Source organism: Pseudophryne corroboree, chromosome 4, assembly GCF_028390025.1.
Source record: "Pseudophryne corroboree isolate aPseCor3 chromosome 4, aPseCor3.hap2, whole genome shotgun sequence".
Lineage (NCBI taxonomy): Eukaryota > Metazoa > Chordata > Amphibia > Anura > Myobatrachidae > Pseudophryne > Pseudophryne corroboree.
In genome coordinates this window covers 814,809,221-814,832,654 of record NC_086447.1, presented here as the reverse complement: position 1 = coordinate 814,832,654, position 23,434 = coordinate 814,809,221, and the positions used below count along the sequence as shown (strand labels likewise).

Sequence of the window (23,434 nt, the reverse complement as noted above, 5' to 3'; positions counted from 1 at the left end):
GGAGTGTATTTTAGCTTAGCAGAAGTGCGAACGAAAGGATCGCAGAGCGGCTACAAAATAATGTTGTGCAGTTTCAGAGTAGCTTCAGACCTACTCAGCGCTTGCGATCACTTCAGACTGTTCAGTTCCTGTTTTGACGTCACGAACACGCCCTGCGTTCGCCCAGCCACGCCTGCGTTTTTTTCGAACACTCCCTGAAAACGGTCAGTTGACACCCAGAAATGCCCACTTCCTGTCAATCACTCTGCGGACAGCAGTGCGACTGAAAGGCTTCGCCAGACCTTCTGTGAAACTACATCGGCCGTTGTGAAAGTACGTCGCGCGTGCACATTGCGCCAAAGTGCTTTTTTTTGCATCATCGCTGCGCAGCGAACATTTTCAGCTAGCGATCAACTCGGAATGACACCGCCATGTGCACTGCAGGGGAAGGCAGATATAACATGTGCAAAGAGAGTTAGATTTGGGTGTGGTGTGTTCAAACTGAAATCTAAATTGCAGTGTAAAAATAAAGCAGCCAGTATTTACCCTGCAGAGAAACAAAATAACCCACCCAAATCTAATTCTCTTTGCATATGTTATATCTGCCACACCTGCAGTGCAACATGGTTTTGCCCAACTGCTAACAAATTTGCTGCTGCGATCAACTCTGAATTACCACCAATAGACAAACACTGCCGGAAAAGCATGGAATTCGTACAGAAATAGAACTTTCAAACGGGTGGTCTTCAGTTTGCCGGCTGTCAGGATCCCGTTGCACACTTTTTCTCCCTCTTGGGTGTCCACGACCTCCCTGGAGGGAGAATACGCGCCACCGTGCCCGCAGCATGGTGAGCGCAGCGAGCCCGCAAGGGGCTCATTTGCGCTCGCCACGCTGTCGGTGTGCCGGCTGTCGGGATTCCGGCGCCGGTATGCTGGTCGCCGGGAGCCCGGCCACCGGCATACCATACTACAGACCTTTCAAACAGACCTGCTTCTGGTTGGCGTGTTTGGAGAATCATACACGGATCAGTGATATCCGTGAATGCTTCCATGTGTAAAAGTGTGTCAAATACTTAAAATTAAAAAAAAAATTGCGTGGGCTCTTTGATCGGGCCTGATTGATAAAATACTGGGGAAATAATTGCACAGAGGTTCCCCATATTTTAACAACCAGCACCGGGCTCTTGGACCAAAATTTGAAAACAGCACCAGGCTCCACTACCTAAGGAGATTATGCCACAGCCGGGGGACACATTTATACTGGTCCCTGCGGCCATAACATTAAGTCCTCAACTAGTCACCCCTAGCCGGGATTCCCTGGGGGAGTGGGGAGCCCCCAATAAAGGGGTTCCCCTAATCTAGGCACCCAAAGACCAGGGATCGTGGGCTGTGGATGGCAGGCTGATAGCCCATGTGTAAAAAAAAGATTTTATATTGTCTTTTACCTGTGGAACTACAGGTCCCAGCAAGCCTCCCCCGCATGCTAGTTCTTCGAGAACCACAAGTACCAGCATGTGGGGCATTAAAGGGCCCGCTGGTACCTGTAATTTCACCTGTAAAAGAAATATTACAATAAAGACAGAACACAAACGCTGTGAAAGTACAACTTTAATTACACATACTTACATAGTGTCCCATGGAGCCTCTTGGTCCCCTTGTCTAGTAGAATCCATGGGTAACTGTAAAAAAAATAATTATACTCACCAAAAATCCAGTTGTCAAAGTATCATGCTGCACGTTGCCATATATCCACCCCATGCGCGTGCCTGCTGCACGTGCACATTCTCTCCCGTGCGTGCGGATACTCGCAGCCGCGTGATGGCGCCTCGGCCATGCGCTCGAGCGCGTGGTATGTGCATTTACGGTAGAGTTTGTGTGCGTCTAGCGGGCGACTGAATCGTTAAATAATAAAACCTAATAGTATGTTTTATAGATAATGTTCCCCTTAATAATGACTGTAAGTTTGTTTAATGTAAATGGTCGCTGGACAGAGGAATTCCTCTTTGTATGGTACGAAGGGTCAGACAGGGTTTGAGCAGCTGTGTCTGGTACCTAACTAAAGAACATTTTATTAGAAACAATCCGGTGCTGGTTAGGTAAAGATTAGTCGCTCCTGCGTATAGTTATGGGCATTAATATTTTCTGGACATTTACTATATTTGCGATTCATTACGCATGCGGCGGGAATCTCCAGATTCCCTCCCACCTGAGCAGTTTGATATAGTCGCAGCCCACCTGTTCAAACTAACCTATGACCTTTTGTTATGATGCGAGGAGACATTCCTGTGTCCAATGAACAATGAGATTATAGGTCCCTTTGTAGTGTACTGTACTCAGTGTATATAAGATCAGCCAGCCTGGGCAGCTCTCTCACTCTCCACAAACGGTTTTCATATTGACTAACTTGGAGCTGGTACCAGAAGCTGCGCAGCGATCGTTCCCAGTGTGTGTAAGTAATTCTCTGTAATCAACTTGTTCCCTGTTTGTATTGGCCATTCTCTCTCTCTCCGTTATTGTATAAGATTGTGACGCAATTGTATATTTCTGTCTAGATATTCTGTTAGAATTATATGTTAGCTTGTAGTGTATGACTTGTAAACTGTTTCCCCTTTCCGATATAACTAAAAGCTTGTTAGTAAAGGTGTTGGAACCTTAGCAAGGTATCGTGTGTTTATTATATTGCAGAAGGTAATAGGAGCGTCTCAAACGCTCAAGCAGCTTTAGCATTAACCAGGTTAAGCAGCGTTACATCGTTACAGTATTTCAGTTCAAGGTTTATAGTATAAGAGTATCCTTTCTGTGTGTTACATTCAAGGTTTACTTATTGTCATCCCGTGAGCGTCTGCGCCGCTCGTGTTCTCCTCGTGGACTCGAGCGTCCGCTACGGTGGTAGCGTAGCATTACGGTAGTCGACCGCCTATAGCGTGCTCGACACCACGCATTATGCTGTGAGCGAGCGTGTCACATGTGCGTCTCGATCACGGCCGAGCGTATGCTACGCTAAGTGCGTACCCTTACGGTACCCCATACGCCAATTGCGTACTGTGTCTCTTACCCATTTATTGTGAATGTTATAGATAAATAGATAGCCTTATCAATTGGCGGCTCGTCCGTCCTCCACATATCCGCACTAGCGAACACAGACTTTATCTGTCAGCAAGGGCGGGAAGGCAGTATCCCTTCGTATCGGGATACAGTAGTGCTGGCTAGATAAGCGTCTGTTTCGCTACGTTGAAGGAGTGCTGGTGGAATCCGGAACCGGAGGTAAGAACAATACGCTATTGTCTTTTAAAACTGTTTATTTCTGTTTTGCGTACGCACACGCACGCACGCACACACCTGTATTTCTTTTCATTTGTGTATTTTCACATATCACTTTCCTGTTTGCCATTTCACAATTGATAACGTGCTGAGAAAGATGTGTTGCTATTGGTAGTTAAAAGTAATATTAATACGTTAAGGAGTAATTTGTAAAACACGCGCACGGCTTGCCTAAGATACAAGGAAGTTCGGTGTGGTGTTCGGTAAATGATTACAGTTAAAAATCATCTACATTGATATAAACGTGCTAATTGTATTTCTGTGGATATACCTGGCTGGCGTACACGTGTCTCTAACAAAGGGCGGGACTAGTGTACGCGACGCAAGGGCCGACGCACGGAGCGTATATTACGCAACGGAGCGTCTGGGTACGCCCACATAATACAAATCACACGATAGTATTGTTTTAGTTAGGCGATAAGGAGGCAACGCGATAATGGCGCAAATCGATCTCAGTGTCCAAAATTTTAAGCTAATAGATCCTTCTCTAGTTGTAACTCCTCGGGATTAGCCTGCGATACTGAATGAAAGGGATATCTGCGCAGAAACGAAAGTAAAGAGTATATGAGGTGAAAGAGTGTGTATACATATATATAAGTTTCTAATTTTTGGGGTTGAACCACAGGAAATCATCGAGTTCTCGTGAAGGTACAAACGTGTAAGTGACTGCACGGTGGCTTGGGAGGCATCCCTTATTAAACATTTAAAAAAGAGCATTAGAGTATAGCAGACCAGGAGGTCTACTGTAGCACAGACCAGGAGGTCCAGACAGACCAGGAGGTCCAGGTACAGCAGACTAAGAAGTCCGCTATAGATAAAGAGTAAAAGAGCACAACACCAGAAAGGGTTGGTGCGGTACCCATATAGGCCATTAAGCTCAGGCTGAAGGAATTCGCAGCCACAATTTTCGATTCCACTGGTCGCTCTGCACATAAGATTAGTTGCTTATGTGCAGAACGATTGTACCGCACGTAATTGTGTGCATTAGTTAGTAACTTGACCCAGTACCATTTGCGTACGCTAGAGGGGTCATAAACGCTATTTGTACATTCTAACGTGATTTGTGTAATTTTTTTTATTTTAAGGGAAGTTCGCTGGTCACTTGGGAACTATCCAACAACCAATAGTTACTGGAAAGGGTTAAGTGCTCTGCGGATCACACCCACATGTTCCAGTAAATAGAGGTTCAGGTCGCAGGGGCCCTAGTTCGAGTACGCCAGCGCTAAGGCAGTGTGTGGGCGTATTGGTCGACGTGGGCGAGTGAGTGGAGTACTCGGTAAACTTCCGCCGCCGGCCTACCCCGGACATCTTGGTTTTTGTAAGGGTTCGCTGAAGACCCTGATTTTAAGGTCAGAGGTAGTGAAAGCAACACCTGCAAAGATGGGGGCCAGTTGTTCAGGTAGGGGGCGATCAACCTCGGTTCGGGTTGACTTAGTAAACCGACCAATCGGGTCGGCAAGGTATGTAATGTGTGAGAAATACGGTTCACACACAGAAGTTTTGTGCGATGAATGGGAAAGAATGACTGTGCACGATGGGGAAAAGTTCCCACGGGTAGGCAGTTTTAGTCCCGAGGTGTTACAGAATCTAAGGAGAAGGATATGTCTCATTAAATCTGCAAAGAGACGGATCAAACATTATGATTATTTACAGTTATGGCAACAGGAAGGTGAAATACAAAGAGGATTGGCTCAAGCGGGTGGATCTAACCCTATCAGAAAACTGATAGCCACCGCGCCACCTCCACCATACATAACGGGAGAGAAGGTGGTTACAGAGAATGGCACACTGGTGAATGATAAACATGCACTTAGTAACTGTATAAATGTTAAGACTAATGTAACCAAGATTGTTGATGCTAATATTAACCCGTGCAAGCTGTACCCTGTTTTAAACTTTCCCCAGGATTGTGACCAAGAGGATGAGCCAACAACAATATCGGCACTCTCTCTAGCAGCCACCATAGCAGAAACAACAGTGGGTACGTCCCAACCAGTAAGAGCAGTATCAAAGGCCCCTAGTGGAGGGACAGGTGAGGTCGTATCAACTGGTAAGTACGGCACCATACAATATGCTGAAACCATTTCACCACATGCTGTAGAATCTACTCAGAATGATGTTATTGAACTTAATCCCGTTAGGGTAATTGCAGTGCCAAATGGGAAAACTGACACTTCAGGAGTCACTCCTCTCAGACACATCGCCATGCACTGCCCCTTTTCCCGAATGGAATTAAGATCAATGGTTTCTGAATTCCCTGATCCTAGGAAAGATCTAGTTGCAAGCCAGAAGTACATTAGAGAGCTAGGAAATACTGTGGAGCCCAATAACAAAGACTGGCAGATATTGCTGAGGGCATGTTTACCCTCCAATATCGACTCAGCGAGATTTTTAGCTGACTGTAAATTAGATGAAGATGTACCCCTTACGGATGTGTACAACCAAGATAATGTAAAGAGAATACATTTACAGTTAGGAGAGTATTTTCCAGCTGTTGTCAAATGGAACAAAATTTTCTCCATCAAACAGAAAGAGGGAGAAACAGCTACTGATTATTTTCATCGGGCACTACAGGAAATGGCTAAGTATACAGGCATAGAAGACATTAAGACAAATGTGAATCATAGAGAAGTAGCAGTATCTGTGTTAATGGATGGTTTAAAGGAAGTATTAAGGACGAGGGTACAGACCACCCAACCATGTTGGCGAGGTCTGTCGGTGGCTACTTTGAGAGAGGCCGCTATTGATCATGATCGGAATATCACCAGACACAGGGAGTCGCAGAGTGATAAATTAATGGCCGTAAGTATACAGGCCCTGACCACAAAGCCACCTCAGTATAAATCTCAGACCCCTGTGGGTAAGTCAAAAGTGGTAACTTGTTATTTCTGTCATAAAGAGGGACACTATGCACGAGACTGTAGAACAAAGAATGCACAAAAATCATATCAACCCCCTAGACAACGACATGACACATGAAATTGGGATCAAGGACCGCAGAGACGGAGTTATGAACCACACGCAGGGGAAACAAAAAGGTATCCCCCAAACAGAGACTGGCAAGTCACTGATAGATCCCATTTACCCCCTTCACAGGTAATAGCTGCCAGCGCAATGCAGGGAGGCCACCACGCACCATAGGGGCGAGGCCACACCTGTAATCTGCAGCCAGTGAAATTAATTGCGAGCCTTGGAAGTGAACCCGAGGTCACAATTGATGTAGCTGGTAAATCTCTAAATTTCCTTGTAGATACGGGGGCGGCCAAGTCAGTGATAAATTCGACCGTGGGCATGAGAACCACTGGTAAAACAATTCCAGTCATGGGAGTAACAGGAGTAGTACAGCACTACCCTTTAAGCAAACCTGCAGAGATTACGATAGGGCCTTTGCATACCAAGCATTCTTTTCTGCTGGCTGCATCGGCTCCGACTAATCTCCTAGGGAGAGATTTACTGTGCAAAATGGGATGCGTCATATACTGTACTCCTGAAGGTGTGTTCTTGGACATACCCGAAAACCACGCTCAGGAAGCGCAGGATATGCTAGACTCCCCAACAAGATTAATGTCACACACTGTTGTTGTAAATAGGTGTCCGTCCAAAGTAGAGGAAATGATTTCCCAGATACCGGAATCACTTTGGACCAAGGATGGACAAGACACTGGATTGATGGCAAACGTAGCCCCAGTAGTTGTGCAAGTAAAAGATGGTAGGATAGCTCCAAAAATCCCACAATATCCTCTGAAGCCAGAGGTGGAGTTAGGAGTCTTCCCTGTAATAGAGCGCTTGCTACAACAGGGCATTCTGGTAAGAACGTCCAGCACTGCCAATAGTCCCATCTTCCCTGTTAAAAAGAGTGGGGGGAGGGGTTACAGATTAGTGCAGGATCTAAGAGGGATCAACAAAATAGTTGAGAGTCAATTCCCCGTAGTGCCAAATCCAGCTGTTATCCTTATGCAAATCCCTCCCACAGCCAAATTTTTCACTGTGATTGACCTCTGCTCCGCCTTTTTCTCGGTACCTCTGCACCCTGACAGTCAATACTTATTCGCATTCACATACAGAGGAGTTCAGTACACTTGGACTCGATTACCACAAGGTTTCATAGACAGTCCAAGAATTTTCTCACAAGCTCTGCATGATTGTTTACAGTCTTTCCAACCAGAGAGTGGATCAATATTGATACAGTATGTGGATGATTTCCTACTGTGTTCAGATTCACTGGAAGCGTCCCTGAGAGATACGAAACAACTCCTGTTTCATCTTTCAGACACAGGACACAAGGTTTCCAAGGACAAGTTACAATTATGCCAGACCCGTGTGAAGTATTTGGGACACTGTCTAACACAAGGACTGAGACACCTTACCGCTGATAGAATTCAAGCAATTCGTGACATGACCCTGCCACAAACCCAGCAACAGATTAGAACGTTTTTAGGAATGTGTGGGTATTGCCGTAACTGGATCCCAGGTTTATCCATACTAGCCCTACCTTTGCAGGAGATGGTCTCCTCAAACAAACCTGATCAGATTTCGCATACAGACGAATCTGAGATGGCATTTGAGAGACTTAAACAGTGCCTAACGCAGGCACCAGCATTAGGTATGCCAGACTATGGGAAACCCTTTGAGCTGTACGGAACAGAGAGTGCTGGGTGCGCAGCAGGTGTCTTAACCCAGAAGCATGGTGATGCCAGCAGGCCGGTAGCCTACTATAGCGCTCAGCTAGATACGGTAGCGCGATCCCTCCCCACATGCTTGCGAAGTGTTGCAGCAATAGCATTGCTAGTCACAAAAAGCGAAGATGTAGTGCTAGGACACAACCTCACAATTCATACACCACATGCAGTGTCAGCCTTACTGAATTCTGCCCAAACCAGACACGTCTCATCAGCGCGGTTTACAAGATGGGAATTGGCATTGATGGCCCCTGTAAACATCACCATAAGGAGATGCAGCGCATTAAATCCTGCAAAGTATCTCCCAGGTGTGCCTGGACAGGCACAAAGGGTGGAGGATGAGAGTGATGGTGAAGGAGGATTTAATACAGGGGATGACACGCATGATTGTATGGAATATTTGACCCAAAATTTCACGGCAAGGCCTGACATCAGTGACAACCCACTGGAAGATGTAGATTTTACCTTCTACACTGACGGTAGTTGTCACAGACAGACGGACTCGGGAGACTTGTGTACTGGATACGCAGTCGTAGATGACCAAGGTACCATAGAAGCAGAACCGCTAGGCCCACCACACTCAGCACAAGTTGCTGAACTGGTTGCCCTAACCAGAGCATGTGAATTGGCTAAGGGCAAATCAGCCAACATTTACACAGATTCTAGGTACGCCTTCGGAGTAGTCCATGATTTCGGGGCCCTATGGCGCCTCAGAAATTTCATGACGGCAGCTGGCACACCCGTAGCGCATGCAGCCCACATCAAAAGACTTCTGACAGCGATACAGGAACCCGACAGAGTGGCTGTTATCAAGTGTAAAGCTCACACATATAGCCAAGACCCGGTATCACTTGGTAACAGCCGAGCAGACGAAGCTGCTAAATCAGCAGCCGGTAACCCCATACAAACAGATAGTACACGACTGATGGTATTTAATACCGTAAACACACAGAAATTGTGTGAAATGCAACATTTGTATTCCCCACAGGAAAAGGCAGTCTGGAGGTCAAAAGGATATGGCCAGGAGTCCTCAGGACTCTGGACAGATGGACATGGTAAGTCAGTGGCACCCAGAGCATACCTTCCAAGTCTAGCGGAAGCAGCACACGGGCTGACTCATCTAGGCAAAGAAGGAATGTGTAAGCTAGTAAGAGCTTATTGGGGCGCCCCAGGATTTTCCTCCCATGCGGGTAAAAGAGCAATGACATGTCTCACCTGCTTGAGGAAGAATATCGGAAAGGCAATACCGACAGAGCCATCCCATATCCCTCCGACAGATGGCCCTTTCCAGGTAATACAGATTGATTTCATACAATTACCACCTTGTAGAAATTTAAAGTATGTTTTGGTCTGTATTGATGTATTCTCAAATTGGGTTGAAGCATTTCCCGCGGCCACAAATACCGCTGTATTTACTGCAAAGAAAATTGTACAGGAATTTGTGTGTAGGTACGGTGTCCCTAGAACCATTGAAAGTGATAGGGGTACCCATTTCACAGGTGAAGTCTTTCAAACAATGTGTAAGTTGATGGGAATTAATAGTAAGCTGCACACTCCGTATCGCCCCCAGGCGAGTGCGAAGGTGGAAAGAGTTAACAGCACTATTAAAAATAAATTGAGCAAGGTAATGACTGAAACAGGACTGTTATGGCCCGAAGCTTTGCCAATTGTATTATACAGCATCAGAACCACTCCCAGGTCCCCTCTTAATCTGTCTCCTTTTGAAATTCTGTTTGGTCGACAACCCCATGTTATGATTAACCCCCAGGATGATTTGAAATGTAACAATGAAGTAACCGTAAAGTACTTGGTTAAGATGAGTAAGCAATTGAGGAATCAGAATGATAATCTAAAGTTGGTGATTCCTGATTTGCCAGACAGTAATTGTCATGACATTGAACCTGGGGATTATGTAATGATACAGAATTTTCTACGCTCAGGTTGCCTTATTGACAGATGGGAAGGACCATATCAAGTCTTATTGACCAGCACAACTGCTTTGAAGGTTGCCGAGAGAGAGACTTGGGTCCATTCGTCTCATTGTAAAAAGGTCACTGACCCAGAGAGGTCCCGTGATAAAGAACAGACGGTAGAGGTTGTATCACTAGAGTGTCTGTTCAGGGAGGATTGAGACGACACCTGAGCGCTGAGAATAACAAGACCGGAAGCTTGTCGAGCCAGATTTCTTTTTCCCATTTGTTATTTTCTCCAGTTCCCACCTCCCTCCTATTTCCCTTTCCCCCTTCTTATTTTTCCCCTTTTATTCCTCTAAGATGGACTTGCCCCAAGAGACTGTGATCCGGATTTTCCTGTTGACCATGATGTTGACCAGAGCAGTCTGTTTCGGTGAGAGTACCATGGAGGTCGAGAAAGGATCGGGAATGGGTTCTGATGACCAGGATGCAGGCGTAGATTTCCAAGAACAACATAATCTCAGAGTAAAGGCGAGTATCAGAAAACGATCTGGTAGCATTGACAATAGAAGGAATTGTGAAGGATTGTTAGAGAACTGCATCTGTAGGCATTGTGACAATATAGTTGAGGATGGGTGCATAAAGAAATGTCAGTCCAGTTTTAATGTCCACATGGACTGGCATCCATTGAGTGACTATCACTCCTTAGTGGGTAAAGTGTTAAATCAGACAGACTGTTGGGTATGCTCTCAAGTACCTCAAGGCCATAGCAAATCAGGACTAGTACCATTCCCTTTAACTGTAGGAGAGGTACTTGAGCTAAGTGGTGGGAGGCCGGTGGACAAGAGGTTTAATATCTCTAGTCCTCCTAGTTTGAAGCTCCACCAATATCATGTGGATAGGTCCTTAGTGTGCTTTAACATTTCCAATCCCCGAAAGCCGGGAAATTGGGAAGTGTCATGGAGTAATCAAACCATGACATTTTCATACAGACCCGACAGAATGCCCATAGACACAGAACTTATACGCCAGATAGCCGACCATAGGAAATTTTTCCGGTATAGGTACACCTTAGGAAGTAAGACCATGCGAGTTGAAGAAGTATCACCAGGATACTGTGCACAGATCGTACAAACTGATACGTGTACTAAACAGATGGGAGAATTAGGGTTAGGAGATTTCACATGGAAAATTTGTAACATGATAATGTCATACTCCGTCCCATATGTTCTCCCCGATGATGCATATTTCATATGCAGGAGGAAGGCGTATAAGTGGCTTGCCCCAAACTCAGAGGGATTGTGCTATATTGGAAAAGTACTGCCTGAAGTAATGACTGTAACCCATAACAAAATGAAAGATATTCACCGCAGTGCCCAAGCTCCTTATACTCACACTCATTACGAGCACGTCGTTAAACGGCACCTGATAGAGAGGACAGAGCATTCAGCCTCTGACCTAATCCATGAATCCACCGGGATTCAATTCCTACTCGCGTTAGATATCACTCGTACCGCCAGAGGAGTGATAAATTACAAATATATATCTGCGCTTGCAAATTTATTAGACAATATCACCGAAATGTATGACGACACATTCAGGTACACTGGGAAAGAGTTACAGGCCTACAAAACAGAACTGGTTCAGTATAGGATGATTCTCAATTACCTCACAGCTGTGACAGGCGGGTATTGTGTTACCCTAGCAACTCAATATGGAATAAAGTGCTGCACGTACATTACAAACAGCACGGAGGACCCAGCCGAGGTCATAGACCAAAAGATGGATGACATTTTACAATTAAAGTGGGAGTTTCGAAGTAAACACAATCTCACACTCGCTGCTGTGGGTAATGAGCTGACCAGTTGGGTGTCATGGTTGAACCCACGAAATTGGTTCTCGGGCTTAGGAGAATGGGCCCAAGGTATTATTATGGATGTAGGGAAATTTCTTTAGTGTATTCTGGGAGTCGTCATATTGGTTGGCCTGATATTTAGATGCGTTCGGGTTTTAGCGAAGCGTAAAAGTAATACCAGGGTGATGAGTCTAAGGAGCGAAGACACTGTACTAACAACTAATTTGATGTATGACCCAACGATAGAGATAATGTTGTGATGAAAATGTGATTCCACGGTCCGTTTCTTTCACCCGTCTCTCCTTTGTTTTCCTCCAAGGTACAAAGACATCCGCTTGGAAGAAGAATTTGACAACCTCTTTTATACAGACCATTGATGAACTATGCTACAAGCCCCATTTTCCCTAGTGACTTTAAATTTTACGATAGCCCAACTATTTTAGTGACTAGCTTTCTGGACAATGGAAAAACTTTTGCCGTCATTTATAGCAAAAGCATCAGGAGACTACAGTCAACATGTACATCGAGACAAGACACAAGACAAGACCTCAATCAGCAAATGTATATTAAACTCACATAGTTTTACCATAATTGCTTCTTATCTTAATTTCTACAACCTTCAGGTAATGACACACATAGTCAATAGGGAATATAGGCACAGATATCAGCACTTACATATCCCCCCCCTCATGTATCATCAACTAAAATGTGCTCCCCCATTTTGTTACAACTAAAAGCCAAAAAGAGCTCGGTAAAGTTTGACAGCCCATCCACAGACCCTTAATACGGGATAAGAAGGAATTCAAATGTATACTTCGCAATACCTCGAAGCTTGATCTAAAACACGTACGGCACGATGATACATGACCCCTCAAACATGGATTCATACACACATAATTCTACTATCTCACTAGGTCATACCTTTTTCCCACCTGATCCTCTCCTCCCTTTACCCAATCATAAGATGGTATTTACTCTATGACATATATTTTTCTTTTTTGAACTGTTTTAGGAAGTGGCAGTTATTAATGACTGCCAAAGGGTGGACTGTCAAAGTCGGAAAAATATCATGCTGCACGTTGCCATATATCCACCCCATGCGCGTGCCTGCTGCACGTGCACATTCTCTCCCGTGCGTGCGGATACTCGCAGCCGCGTGATGGCGCCTCGGCCATGCGCTCGAGCGCGTGGTATGTGCATTTACGGTAGAGTTTGTGTGCATCTAGCGGGCGAGTCAATCGTTAAATAATAAAACCAAATAGTATGTTTTATAGATAATGTTCCCCTTAATAATGACTGTAAGTTTGTTTAATGTAAATGGTCGCTGGACAGAGGAATTCCTCTTTGTATGGTACGAAGGGTCAGACAGGGTTTGAGCAGCTGTGTCTGGTACCTAACTAAAGAACATTTTATTAGAAACAATCCGGTGCTGCTTCGGTAAAGATTAGTCGCTCCTGCGTATAGTTATGGCCATTAATATTTTCTGGACATTTACTATATTTGCGATTCATTACCCATGCGGCGGGAATCTACAGATTCCCTCCCACCTGAGCAGTTTGATATAGTCGCAGCCCACCTGTTCAAACTAACCTATGACCTTTTGTTATGATGCGATGAGACATTCCTGTGTCCAATGAACAATGAGATTATAGGTCCCTTTGTAGTGTACTGTACTCAGTGTATATAAGATCAGCCAGCCTGGGCAGCTCTCTCACTCTCCACAAACGGTTTTCATATTGACTAACTTGGAGCTGGTACCAGAAGCTGCGCAGCGATCGTTCCCAGTGTGTGCAAGTAATTCTCTGTAATCAACTTGTTCCCTGTTTGTATTGGCCATTCTCTCTCTCTCCGTTATTGTATAAGATTGTGACGCAATTGTATATTTCTGTCTAGATATTCTGTTAGAATTATATGTTAGCTTGTAGTGTATGACTTGTAAACTGTTTCCCCTTTCCGATATAACTAAAAGCTTGTTAGTAAAGGTGTTGGAACCTTAGCAAGGTATCGTGTGTTTATTATATTGCAGAAGGTAATAGGAGCGTCTCAAACGCTCAAGCAGCTTTAGCATTAACCAGGTTAAGCAGCGTTACATCGTTACAGTATTTCAGTTCAAGGTTTATAGTATAAGAGTATCCTTTCTGTGTGTTACATTCAAGGTTTACTTATTGTCATCCCGTGAGCTTCTGCGCCGCTCGTGTTCTCCTCGTGGACTCGAGCGTCCGCTACGCTGGTAGCGTAGCATTACGGTAGTCGACCGCCTATAGCGTGCTCGACACCACGCATTAAGCTGTGAGCGAGCGTGTCGCATGTGCGTCTCGATCACGGCCGAGCGTATGCTACGCTAAGTGCGTACCCTTACGGTACCCCATACGCCAATTGCGTACTGTGTCTCTTACCCATTTATTGTGAATGTTATAGATAAATAGATAGCCTTATCACAGTGTAGATCAGTCCTCTTCTTTCCATGTAGGCATCCACATGACTAAAAAAACAAAACAAAAAAAAACCCGAACCACGCAACTAAAGGGGATCCATGTTTACACATGGATCTCCTTTCCTAGAATGCCGGGACCCCTCGTGACTTCTGTCAGTTGGGGACACGCCAGCCAATCAGGGAGTGCCACGTCACAGCGCTCTCCTGATTGGCCTGCCAGGAGCACACAGCCAATCAAGCAGAGCGCATAGGCAGTAAATGGGGAAAGAAATCCCCATTACCACCTATGTTGGGAACCTGCGGTCTGCGGTAGACCGCAAGGTTAATTGAAGTCACTCTTGTCAAACCTACCCACCGAGCATGCAGCCGCGAGCAGCAGGAATCACTGAGCTTTCTTCCTTCTTACCCGGAGCTTCCAGCCGCAGACTGGGAGTCAGTGCCGGAGGGATCATTGGGGCAAGTGAATGCTGGAGGTGCTGCTGTCAGTGAGTGCTGGAGGGGTTGGGGTCAACAAGTGCATAACCCCTCCCCCCCTTTACAGCCCCAAGTGTGCCTCTCCAGCCACAGGCATCACCACATGTCACATATATATATATATAGAAATCCAAAAAGAACAGCGGCACTCGAGGGTTTAAGTGAAGCAATCAAATTGTATTCAAAAAATTTTTTCAGAAAAGCCAACGTTTCGGGGCTTACATGCCCCTTTGTCAAGGTGTGTTACTGTGAGTAGTGCAAGAGCTTACCTTATATCCCAGTGGAGTTCAAACGCAGTGCAGGTGTGTGGATGGAGCCGCCGGACTTCCGGTCGCAGCTCTGTGACGTATGAGGTGTTGCGCCTGTTGCTATGGTGACCGGAACGCCAAAGACGCCGGCCGCGATTGGGCGGTGTCCGGGTGAAGGAGCGCGTGACCATGGCAACGGGAACGCTAGGGTGCTAAGTGCTTTAAAGGGTGTATCCGTGAGCAGCCGTGTTGAATAAAAGCATGTGAAAAAAGTGCGCCGTGCTCGCTGCCTAAGTGCATGGGAACCATTACTTCACCATGGGGCACGGTGTGGTCCGGGAGCCAAGGGATGGGTGAATGTATCAAAACCTGGTGGGTGCCAGACTGTTGTTGTTGTATATGTATATGTAACTATACAGGGAATAGGTGGAACGTTTTAATGTGAACTTTGGTCTCAGATATCATATGTCTGACACACAGCCCGAATTATGCTCTAATGGGGGGAAATGACATGGCCCAATGTGTGACCAGTGTCACTGCTGATGGCAGTGTCTGTGCCTAATGGGGGCCTAGGGCCTATGGGATGGAGGCGGGCTTCCACCAGGTATTGACAGCCAAGGGCTTGTAGAAGAAGTGCAACTTTGAACAATGAACTGTGTGGGGATAAAAAAGTGACTTAATTTGGCTGTGCAGTCCTAGGACACGGTGTGGGGCTAATGTGCACTAAACTGTGCGAAACAAACTATAAGAAAATGTTCCATGAGAATTTCTCATTAAGCCCTCCTGGGCTGATGGTACCCAATTCGAAGATCCATTTAGATTCAATATGGAGTAGTCTCCGATCCCTATCCCCTCCTCTGATGCTGCGGGGTACGTGATCGATGATCTGATGTCTCAAATCGTTCAGTGAGTGACCCTTCAGGGCGAAGTGCCTTGCAACAGGTTGTTCTGATGGTTTGCCTGATAGGGCCTGCTTGATCGCGGACCTGTGGAGGGCCATCCTCTCTCTGAGTGTTCTGGTGGATTTGCCCACGTATACTAGGTGACACGGGCAGGTGAGAATGTATACTATGTGTGTAGTGGTACATGTAACCACGTGTCTAATCTGGTATGTTTTTTCTTTTTTTTTCTTTTTTTTTTTTATGCGGATGCTTGAAAAAAAAAAAAAAAAAAAAAAGAAAAAACATACCAGATTAGACACGTGGTTACATGTACCACTACACACATAGTATACATTCTCACCTGCCCGTGTCACCTAGTATACGTGGGCAAATCCACCAGAACACTCAGAGAGAGGATGGCCCTCCACAGGTCCGCGATCAAGCAGGCCCTATCAGGCAAACCATCAGAACAACCTGTTGCAAGGCACTTCGCCCTGAAGGGTCACTCACTGAACGATTTGAGACATCAGATCATCGATCACGTACCCCGCAGCATCAGAGGAGGGGATAGGGATCGGAGACTACTCCATATTGAATCTAAATGGATCTTCGAATTGGGTACCATCAGCCCAGGAGGGCTTAATGAGAAATTCTCATGGAACATTTTCTTATAGTTTGTTTCGCACAGTTTAGTGCACATTAGCCCCACACCGTGTCCTAGGACTGCACAGCCAAATTAAGTCACTTTTTTATCCCCACACAGTTCATTGTTCAAAGTTGCACTTCTTCTACAAGCCCTTGGCTGTCAATACCTGGTGGAAGCCCGCCTCCATCCCATAGGCCCTAGGCCCCCATTAGGCACAGACACTGCCATCAGCAGTGACACTGGTCACACATTGGGCCATGTCATTTCCCCCCATTAGAGCATAATTCGGGCTGTGTGTCAGACATATGATATCTGAGACCAAAGTTCACATTAAAACGTTCCACCTATTCCCTGTATAGTTACATATACATATACAACAACAACAGTCTGGCACCCACCAGGTTTTGATACATTCACCCATCCCTTGGCTCCCGGACCACACCGTGCCCCATGGTGAAGTAATGGTTCCCATGCACTTAGGCAGCGAGCACGGCACACTTTTTTCACATGCTTTTATTCAACACGGCTGCTCACGGATACACCCTTTAAAGCACTTAGCACCCTAGCGTTCCCGTTGCCATGGCCACGCGCTCCTTCACCCGGACACCGCCCAATCGCGGCCGGCGTCTTTGGCGTTCCGGTCACCATAGCAACAGGCGCAACACCTCATACGTCACAGAGCCGCGACCGGAAGTCCGGCGGCTCCATCCACACACCTGCACTGCGTTTGAACTCCACTGGGATATAAGGTAAGCTCTTGCACTACTCACAGTAACACACCTTGACAAAGGGGCATGTAAGCCCCGAAACGTTGGCTTTTCTGTAAACATTTTTTGAATACAATTTGATTGCTTCACTTAAACCCTCGAGTGCCGCTGTTCTTTTTGGATTTCTACATTGCTGCTACTACAGAAGGCACCGGGGTACTTGAACGCCAGTCAGGAGAGTGCCAGTCCCATTTGGGATATATATATATATATATATACACACACACACACACACACACACACTCACACACATATACATATATATACACACACACACACACGGTCCTACATTTGATGTCGGCCGCCAGTAGACCATGAAGTATGTCACATGTCGTGCGCTGGCTTGGTGGGTATATAAGGTGTGTGATATGCTATCTGCACACATATCACTCGTTGCTGTCATGGGGAAAAGGGGCGATTTATCAGAGTTGCAAAAAGGGCTGATTATCGGCTCTCAGGCCAAGGGTGGCAGTATTTCTGAAACAGCGCTGTTTGTGAACTGTTTGCATGCTGCTGTGGTGAAGGTGTATCGTGACTGGATAAATGGCGAATAACTGACATGGAAACTGCGCTGCACCACGTGCGGTTGATGTGAGAGGTGAATGTCAGCTACGAAGGTATGTGAGCGCAGAACGACACGCTATAGTGGAGTAGCTCACCGTCAAAATGAACCTGAAGGCTACCAGACATGTATCTAAAACAGTTCAGCCTGCTATAGCTGATCGTGCTGCACATGGCGGTTACTCTGGCTATTAGCTGGTGGTCATAATAAGGTGACTCGACAGTGTATATACACGTGCACACACACACCGCAGCCCACCCCCAATGTACCTACTACCTTGTCTCTTGCAACCACCATGAGAGCCGTCAGAAGGTAGGAGAGGGCGCACAATACAGCTCAACATGTGTATGAATGACATGCTCTGGGTATGCTGTATATAAGACATACGGTAGACAAAACAACATATGTTGTGGCTACACAAACACACACACACACACACACACACACGGCTGACATAAGGATTTCTCAAAAGTAAAGAAAATTTGTTCCATGCATCACAGAAACAACACAGCAAAATGAACAGGCTCTTTCTTGGTAGTGGCTGGCAAAAGTTGAGTTCCACGCTTGTCTTGAGACACTGTACTGAAGCAGAGCAGTGTGCGAAAATATCCTACTCAAGATTGCTAAACTCTCATTGCCATACCTTAGGAGTTTGGAATCTCCATTAAAGGAAAGATGAAAGCAGGAGTACAAAACTTGGCGGTAAAGGAAGAAAGAGAAGAAAATCTCTTGCAAGAGAAGAACACAGCATGGTGGGAACTGTGCATCACAAGGGGCAGGGCAGGCAGCTCACCTGCATGACAGAGCACAAAGCGTCACCTGATACAGCTTATTAGGGCTCTACTCTACTGTCAGGCCGGTAAGCTTTGTTGTGCTTCTGGTTTGTGTCACTGTGTTTTTCTGTCCTGTTGAGTTTAATTATTTATAAAATGAAGCATTTCAATTGTAATCTAGTAATGCTATACACGTATTTGTCTATTAGATTTTTTTTTTTTTTACAATACAACCAGCATGATGTGTCTGATGAATTACCAGAAGGGTTTCACAATGATAATACATACTTAACTCTACATATAAATGCCCATAGTTTTAGACATCAATCTTTGGATTTAGCCAACCCTCCAGTAAAGGGACAGATCGCAGGGTAAGTAACACTATGGGGGATATCCAATTAGAGGTAAAACAATATCGGGTAACTTTCCTATGTTTCACCGATAATTTTTTTTTACAGGCTATCCAATTTGGTCGCCTGTAAAGAACACATTATCTCCCGAAAACACATAGGTTCAGTGAAACCTGTGTGTTTTCGGTAGAAACAGTAACATTACCGCATGAAAACAGGACTGCTTCCGGGGACAGGTGAAACAAAATTCCCAATAAGCCGCGTCTCGTGCCGGCTTATCGAGGCTAATCAGATAGTCTCCAGCGGGACAATTAGCCCTGGTAAATTACCGGGGCTAATTGTATATCCCCCTATTACACACAATTTTGGCCACAGCAATAGTGTGCACTAACTCTGTGGCCTAGCTAATGCAGTTCCAAATATTTAAATGTCTGCAGACTTATTAATGATTAGGGAGGTGTACAACAAAAAGGATACATGTAACTTACACACTCTGTGCGCTTTAAGAGAGAAGGGGGTCTGTGCAAAGGATCCAATCAGGCCCCCTCTTCTCTAGCATTGTGCCAGCCTACTGTGCACGCGCAGGTCTCCGGGAACATGGCGTCCATGACTCGTTCCTGGGGACATCGCTTTTGCGCATGCATGAATCACTAGAAAATGGCCAAGGTGGCCATTTTCCCTGTGATATTTGCAGCTCTGCAGCCAGTGCCAGGCCAACGGAGCAATAAGTATAATTAAATGGGTTCAGGGTGTGGCGGTGTGTGGGCCCCCTCAACCCAGGGGCCTGTGTGCACAGAACACATTGCACCCATTATAGACACGCCAGTGTGTAGTAGACATGGAAGGGCACAGATCACAGGGCATGGACATATTTGGTGAGTATTTGCATGCAGAGCACACGCAGATGCCAATTTACGCATTTCTGAGTATATCCGCTGGATGGAACTTGGACGTATCGGATTTTTCTTTGGAATTAGGGCATTTTGGGGCATGAACTAGGTGGTGACAATGCGATCACGCGTAACCATAGTAACTTGTGGGGCTGTCCTGGGAGTGTATCCAAAGCTCCGTGCCATTCTAAGTGGTGCGTATGCGGAAGGGTAGCCTGTCTCTGACGGATCTCTTGCACCTAGCAATTGTCTGATACTAAATGACGGCGGTTGCATCAGCCGGAGTGGAATCAGTGGGCAGCACGACTTTCCGCTACCCGACGCACACGCCCCCACATTAGCCCTACGGATCCTCGCAGTAGCGTAAAGTAGTAAATCTGGCTTTTGCAGCTGTCCGCAATCAGGCCCGGAGACACTAAATGGGGATAATTACTAACCTACATGCAGACATGCTGTATCTAAAGGTCGCTCAACCAAATCCACAACTAGCTTTGTTCTGCAAGTCTGTAAGGAATCTATGCACACAATCGGTCAGAGAACCTTACAAAATTGGGACATAGAGGCATTGCACAGAGGGGCTGCCTCCAAGAGATGGGCAAAATGCAGATACAGTAGTTTATCCGGCTGGCGGCATAATTGTTCTTACATTCGGCAAGGTGCTGCTTCTCCTCCATGAAGCCATACTCGGGGTAAGGAGCTACAAGGAAATAAGGAGATATAGTCACTGACACCGAGAACAACAGATACTTCGGTTTAATTATATTCTGTATTAATCCAGTAGCACATCTGTAAAATATCAAGTGCCAAAAGATGATGATGATTTTACTAAGTGACCTGTGACTACGTTGTGAAGGCAGAGGAGTCCAATTCTACCAGCATGTGAGTCTGTATTCCAAGTTTCCAATCTCATCACGTAAGAAAATGATCTGCAACTGAATCCAGAGCCAATCTGTCATCAAGACCATAGTGGTTGCAAACACAGGACAAGGGATGCCCACACAAACCTCTGCTCAGCTCAGGCCTGGAACAAGGAGCAACTTTAGCCGTAGGGACCTTTTGGCCCTTTGTGAAACTTCTAGGATTAACCAAATTAATCAGATAAAGAAAATTGATCATTTACTTCTGAAATGCCTATTTCAGATACCAGCTACAGATGCACGGTGAAAAGACCGAAGCCTACTCATGAGCGTGCAATGCCCTCTGCTGGCAGAGGAGAGAATTTCAATAATAAATAAATAAATGAGACACTGACTTGAGGATGAGAACTGGCATGTCATCAACATTGCACAACTAGTTCTAAAACACACAAACAGCAGGAGTGAAACTGCCAAACGAGCCAAGCTTTCCCTTTCTGTCATACCTACAGCCTTGCAGTTCGGGGCCTTGCGTTACCAAGGACTATGTACACTAATGTGAAGTGCTATACACAGGCAACACACTGCCCGGCTGAAACCAGTCAAGGAATAAAACACCGAGATTACTTGTCGGTTTGAGGTTTTACAGTGTAACAAACAAATATTTATTCTTGGATCCATTATTTATGCGCCACCTGCTTTATATGAAGCACCCATTGGCCATACATTTGGCAAAGTGAATACAGAATAATAGGAAGTGTTTACATTACCTGCTTCCTTCTTTTCGTGATAATGATGCACTCCCAGATCTTCATCTAGATTAAAAAAAAAGGGAAAAGAAGAAAAAAAAAATCATTTCTACAGAGCCCTGGAAGCACTTGATTTCAGCCAGACATGCAATACACTGCTCCGTGCTGCATATCAGCCACACTCAATTGGTTTAACACAGCTCTCTAGCAAATGCCATTAAACTCTTTTTCCACATCAATACTTCCTCTGAACTCCTAACAACAATGTAAGAAATTGTTCCCGGTATCTTCCAGAGTCCGATTTTAATTTAACAATAAATTAACATTTGATCTCTGCTAGAAGGGCTGCGGATTCGCTCAGCATGCAGTTGATGTTCCCGCAGTGGCGTAGGACCGTTCAAATAATCGGTTTTGCAGAAATGTGGGCTATTTATGATTATGGGTGTCTTATATATAATTATAATAAATAAGACATACACATCCCAAATATACTGTGAAACAGCCATGTTGCAGAGGTGTTGGCACAAAATAACCAGCTTCAAGAAAAAGTTGTTTTAACAGTGGGTTAAAAGCCAAAAAAAAAAAACATACACAGTGCTCCCTCTTTGGGCCTCGACCTGTATAACGCCAACATTACGTCCCATCAGGTATATTGTCTGCACAAAAGTGCATTTAAATGTAGTCATTCCATTATGAGAAACCCTTCTGTAGAATAGCACCTGTGATTTTGGCTAAATGTTTTAAGCTGGTGGTTTGAAGATGGATCATTGCAGGAAGTACGGGGCTAGAACTCAGCTAGATGAACATTTTTGGTAATGAATACAATTAAATCATATCTATTTTAGGTTTTCTTAACACCTCCAAAATCACGGCAAAGCATAAACCAAAAAAGGGAAACTGTAAACTCACAAAAATGAGAGAACAGTGATAAAGATGGGAAAGGTTGTGACAGAGGAAGAACAACAAAATCTATCAATCAGTTACTAAGGGGGGAATTTAATTGAATAATCCGGTAATTTTTTGAATAAAAAAATTAAATAAAACTCAAACTTCTACCTTGATTTTTGCCCGATGGTAATTATCGGGAAATTTAATTCCATCTCCTTTATTTTTATCACGCAAAATTACCCATTTTGCACAAAAACAATATGGATCCAGGAAAAATTCCTGAATCCATGCAAAAACGAGACCGTTATTAAGAAAAACTTTTTGCCTGCCTCCTGGAGCATTTGGGCTAATTGGATAGCCCTTGGGGGATCAATTAGCCATGGTAATTTACTGTGGTTAATTTAAAAACTCCCCTAAACGTGAAAATGAGAGCGAACTGTGTAATAGGTTAAGGAAAATATGACTAAATAATTAAAGCAAAAGTCACGTCATGTTCCACATCCAGGGACCTTTTAATATATACTTTTTTTTTACGCAGAAGGCATCAGAAAAAAACTTTCATTTGCAAACTGTCATTCTACCAAATTAGGGATAGAATTTACAAATAAGCAGCATTTTATTTGAATTTCCTGATAGCAAAATATTTGCACTAAGAAAAAAAAATGCAGGCCATTTACATAAAAAAGCTACGATGACAATATATACAGAAAAGCATCAGGAGTTTGTCAGAACTGAAGTTATTTGAGATAAGGCTGCAGTTCAGGGAAGCGCAAGTCTTTTCTATGCACACCAGGGTTCCTGCCTGTCAGTCTCTGAAGAGCACAGCAGGGAGCCACTTGTAGCCTAAAACGAAGAGTTACAAACAAGAACAGCCTGCACTAAATAGGTTTGGAAGCATTTTTCTTATTAGAACTACGATCCTACCCAGCCACATGATTATCAGAGGTTTCCAAGTAGTTAGATCCTTTGCTATTCTGGATAGGAGCAATGGAAAGTTTTCTCGATAAAGGGTTTCATATGCATAAGTGACAACAAAATCCCTAAGTATTTTATTTCTTTTTAGGTTGCCATTTTTGATTTAAGGGTCTATTCATGAAGCAGTGAAAAGAGTGGAGAAACAGACCAGTGGAGAAGTTGCCCATAGAAACCAATCAGTATCTCCCTTACATTT

At 44.9% G+C, this 23,434-nt stretch overlaps 1 protein-coding gene across 12 annotated transcripts in view; it reads right to left on the bottom strand.

Moving 5' to 3' along the window:
- The window catches only part of WDPCP (WD repeat containing planar cell polarity effector), an 804,278-nt gene that overhangs the window by 677,314 nt on the left and 103,530 nt on the right, over positions 1-23,434 (bottom strand). For 9 of the 12 annotated variants that reach the window (XM_063918461.1, XM_063918450.1, XM_063918459.1 and 6 more), the window contains 2 exons: positions 21,397-21,441; positions 20,419-20,469 (listed from right to left, as the gene is read on the bottom strand). The exons of 2 other annotated variants lie outside the window; for them this stretch is intronic. In XM_063918461.1, coding sequence (XP_063774531.1) covers positions 20,419-20,469; positions 21,397-21,441 — 96 coding nt within the window. The remainder of the gene's footprint in view (positions 1-20,418; positions 20,470-21,396; positions 21,442-23,434) is intronic. One more of the 12 variants, XM_063918455.1, reaches the window with a different exon arrangement.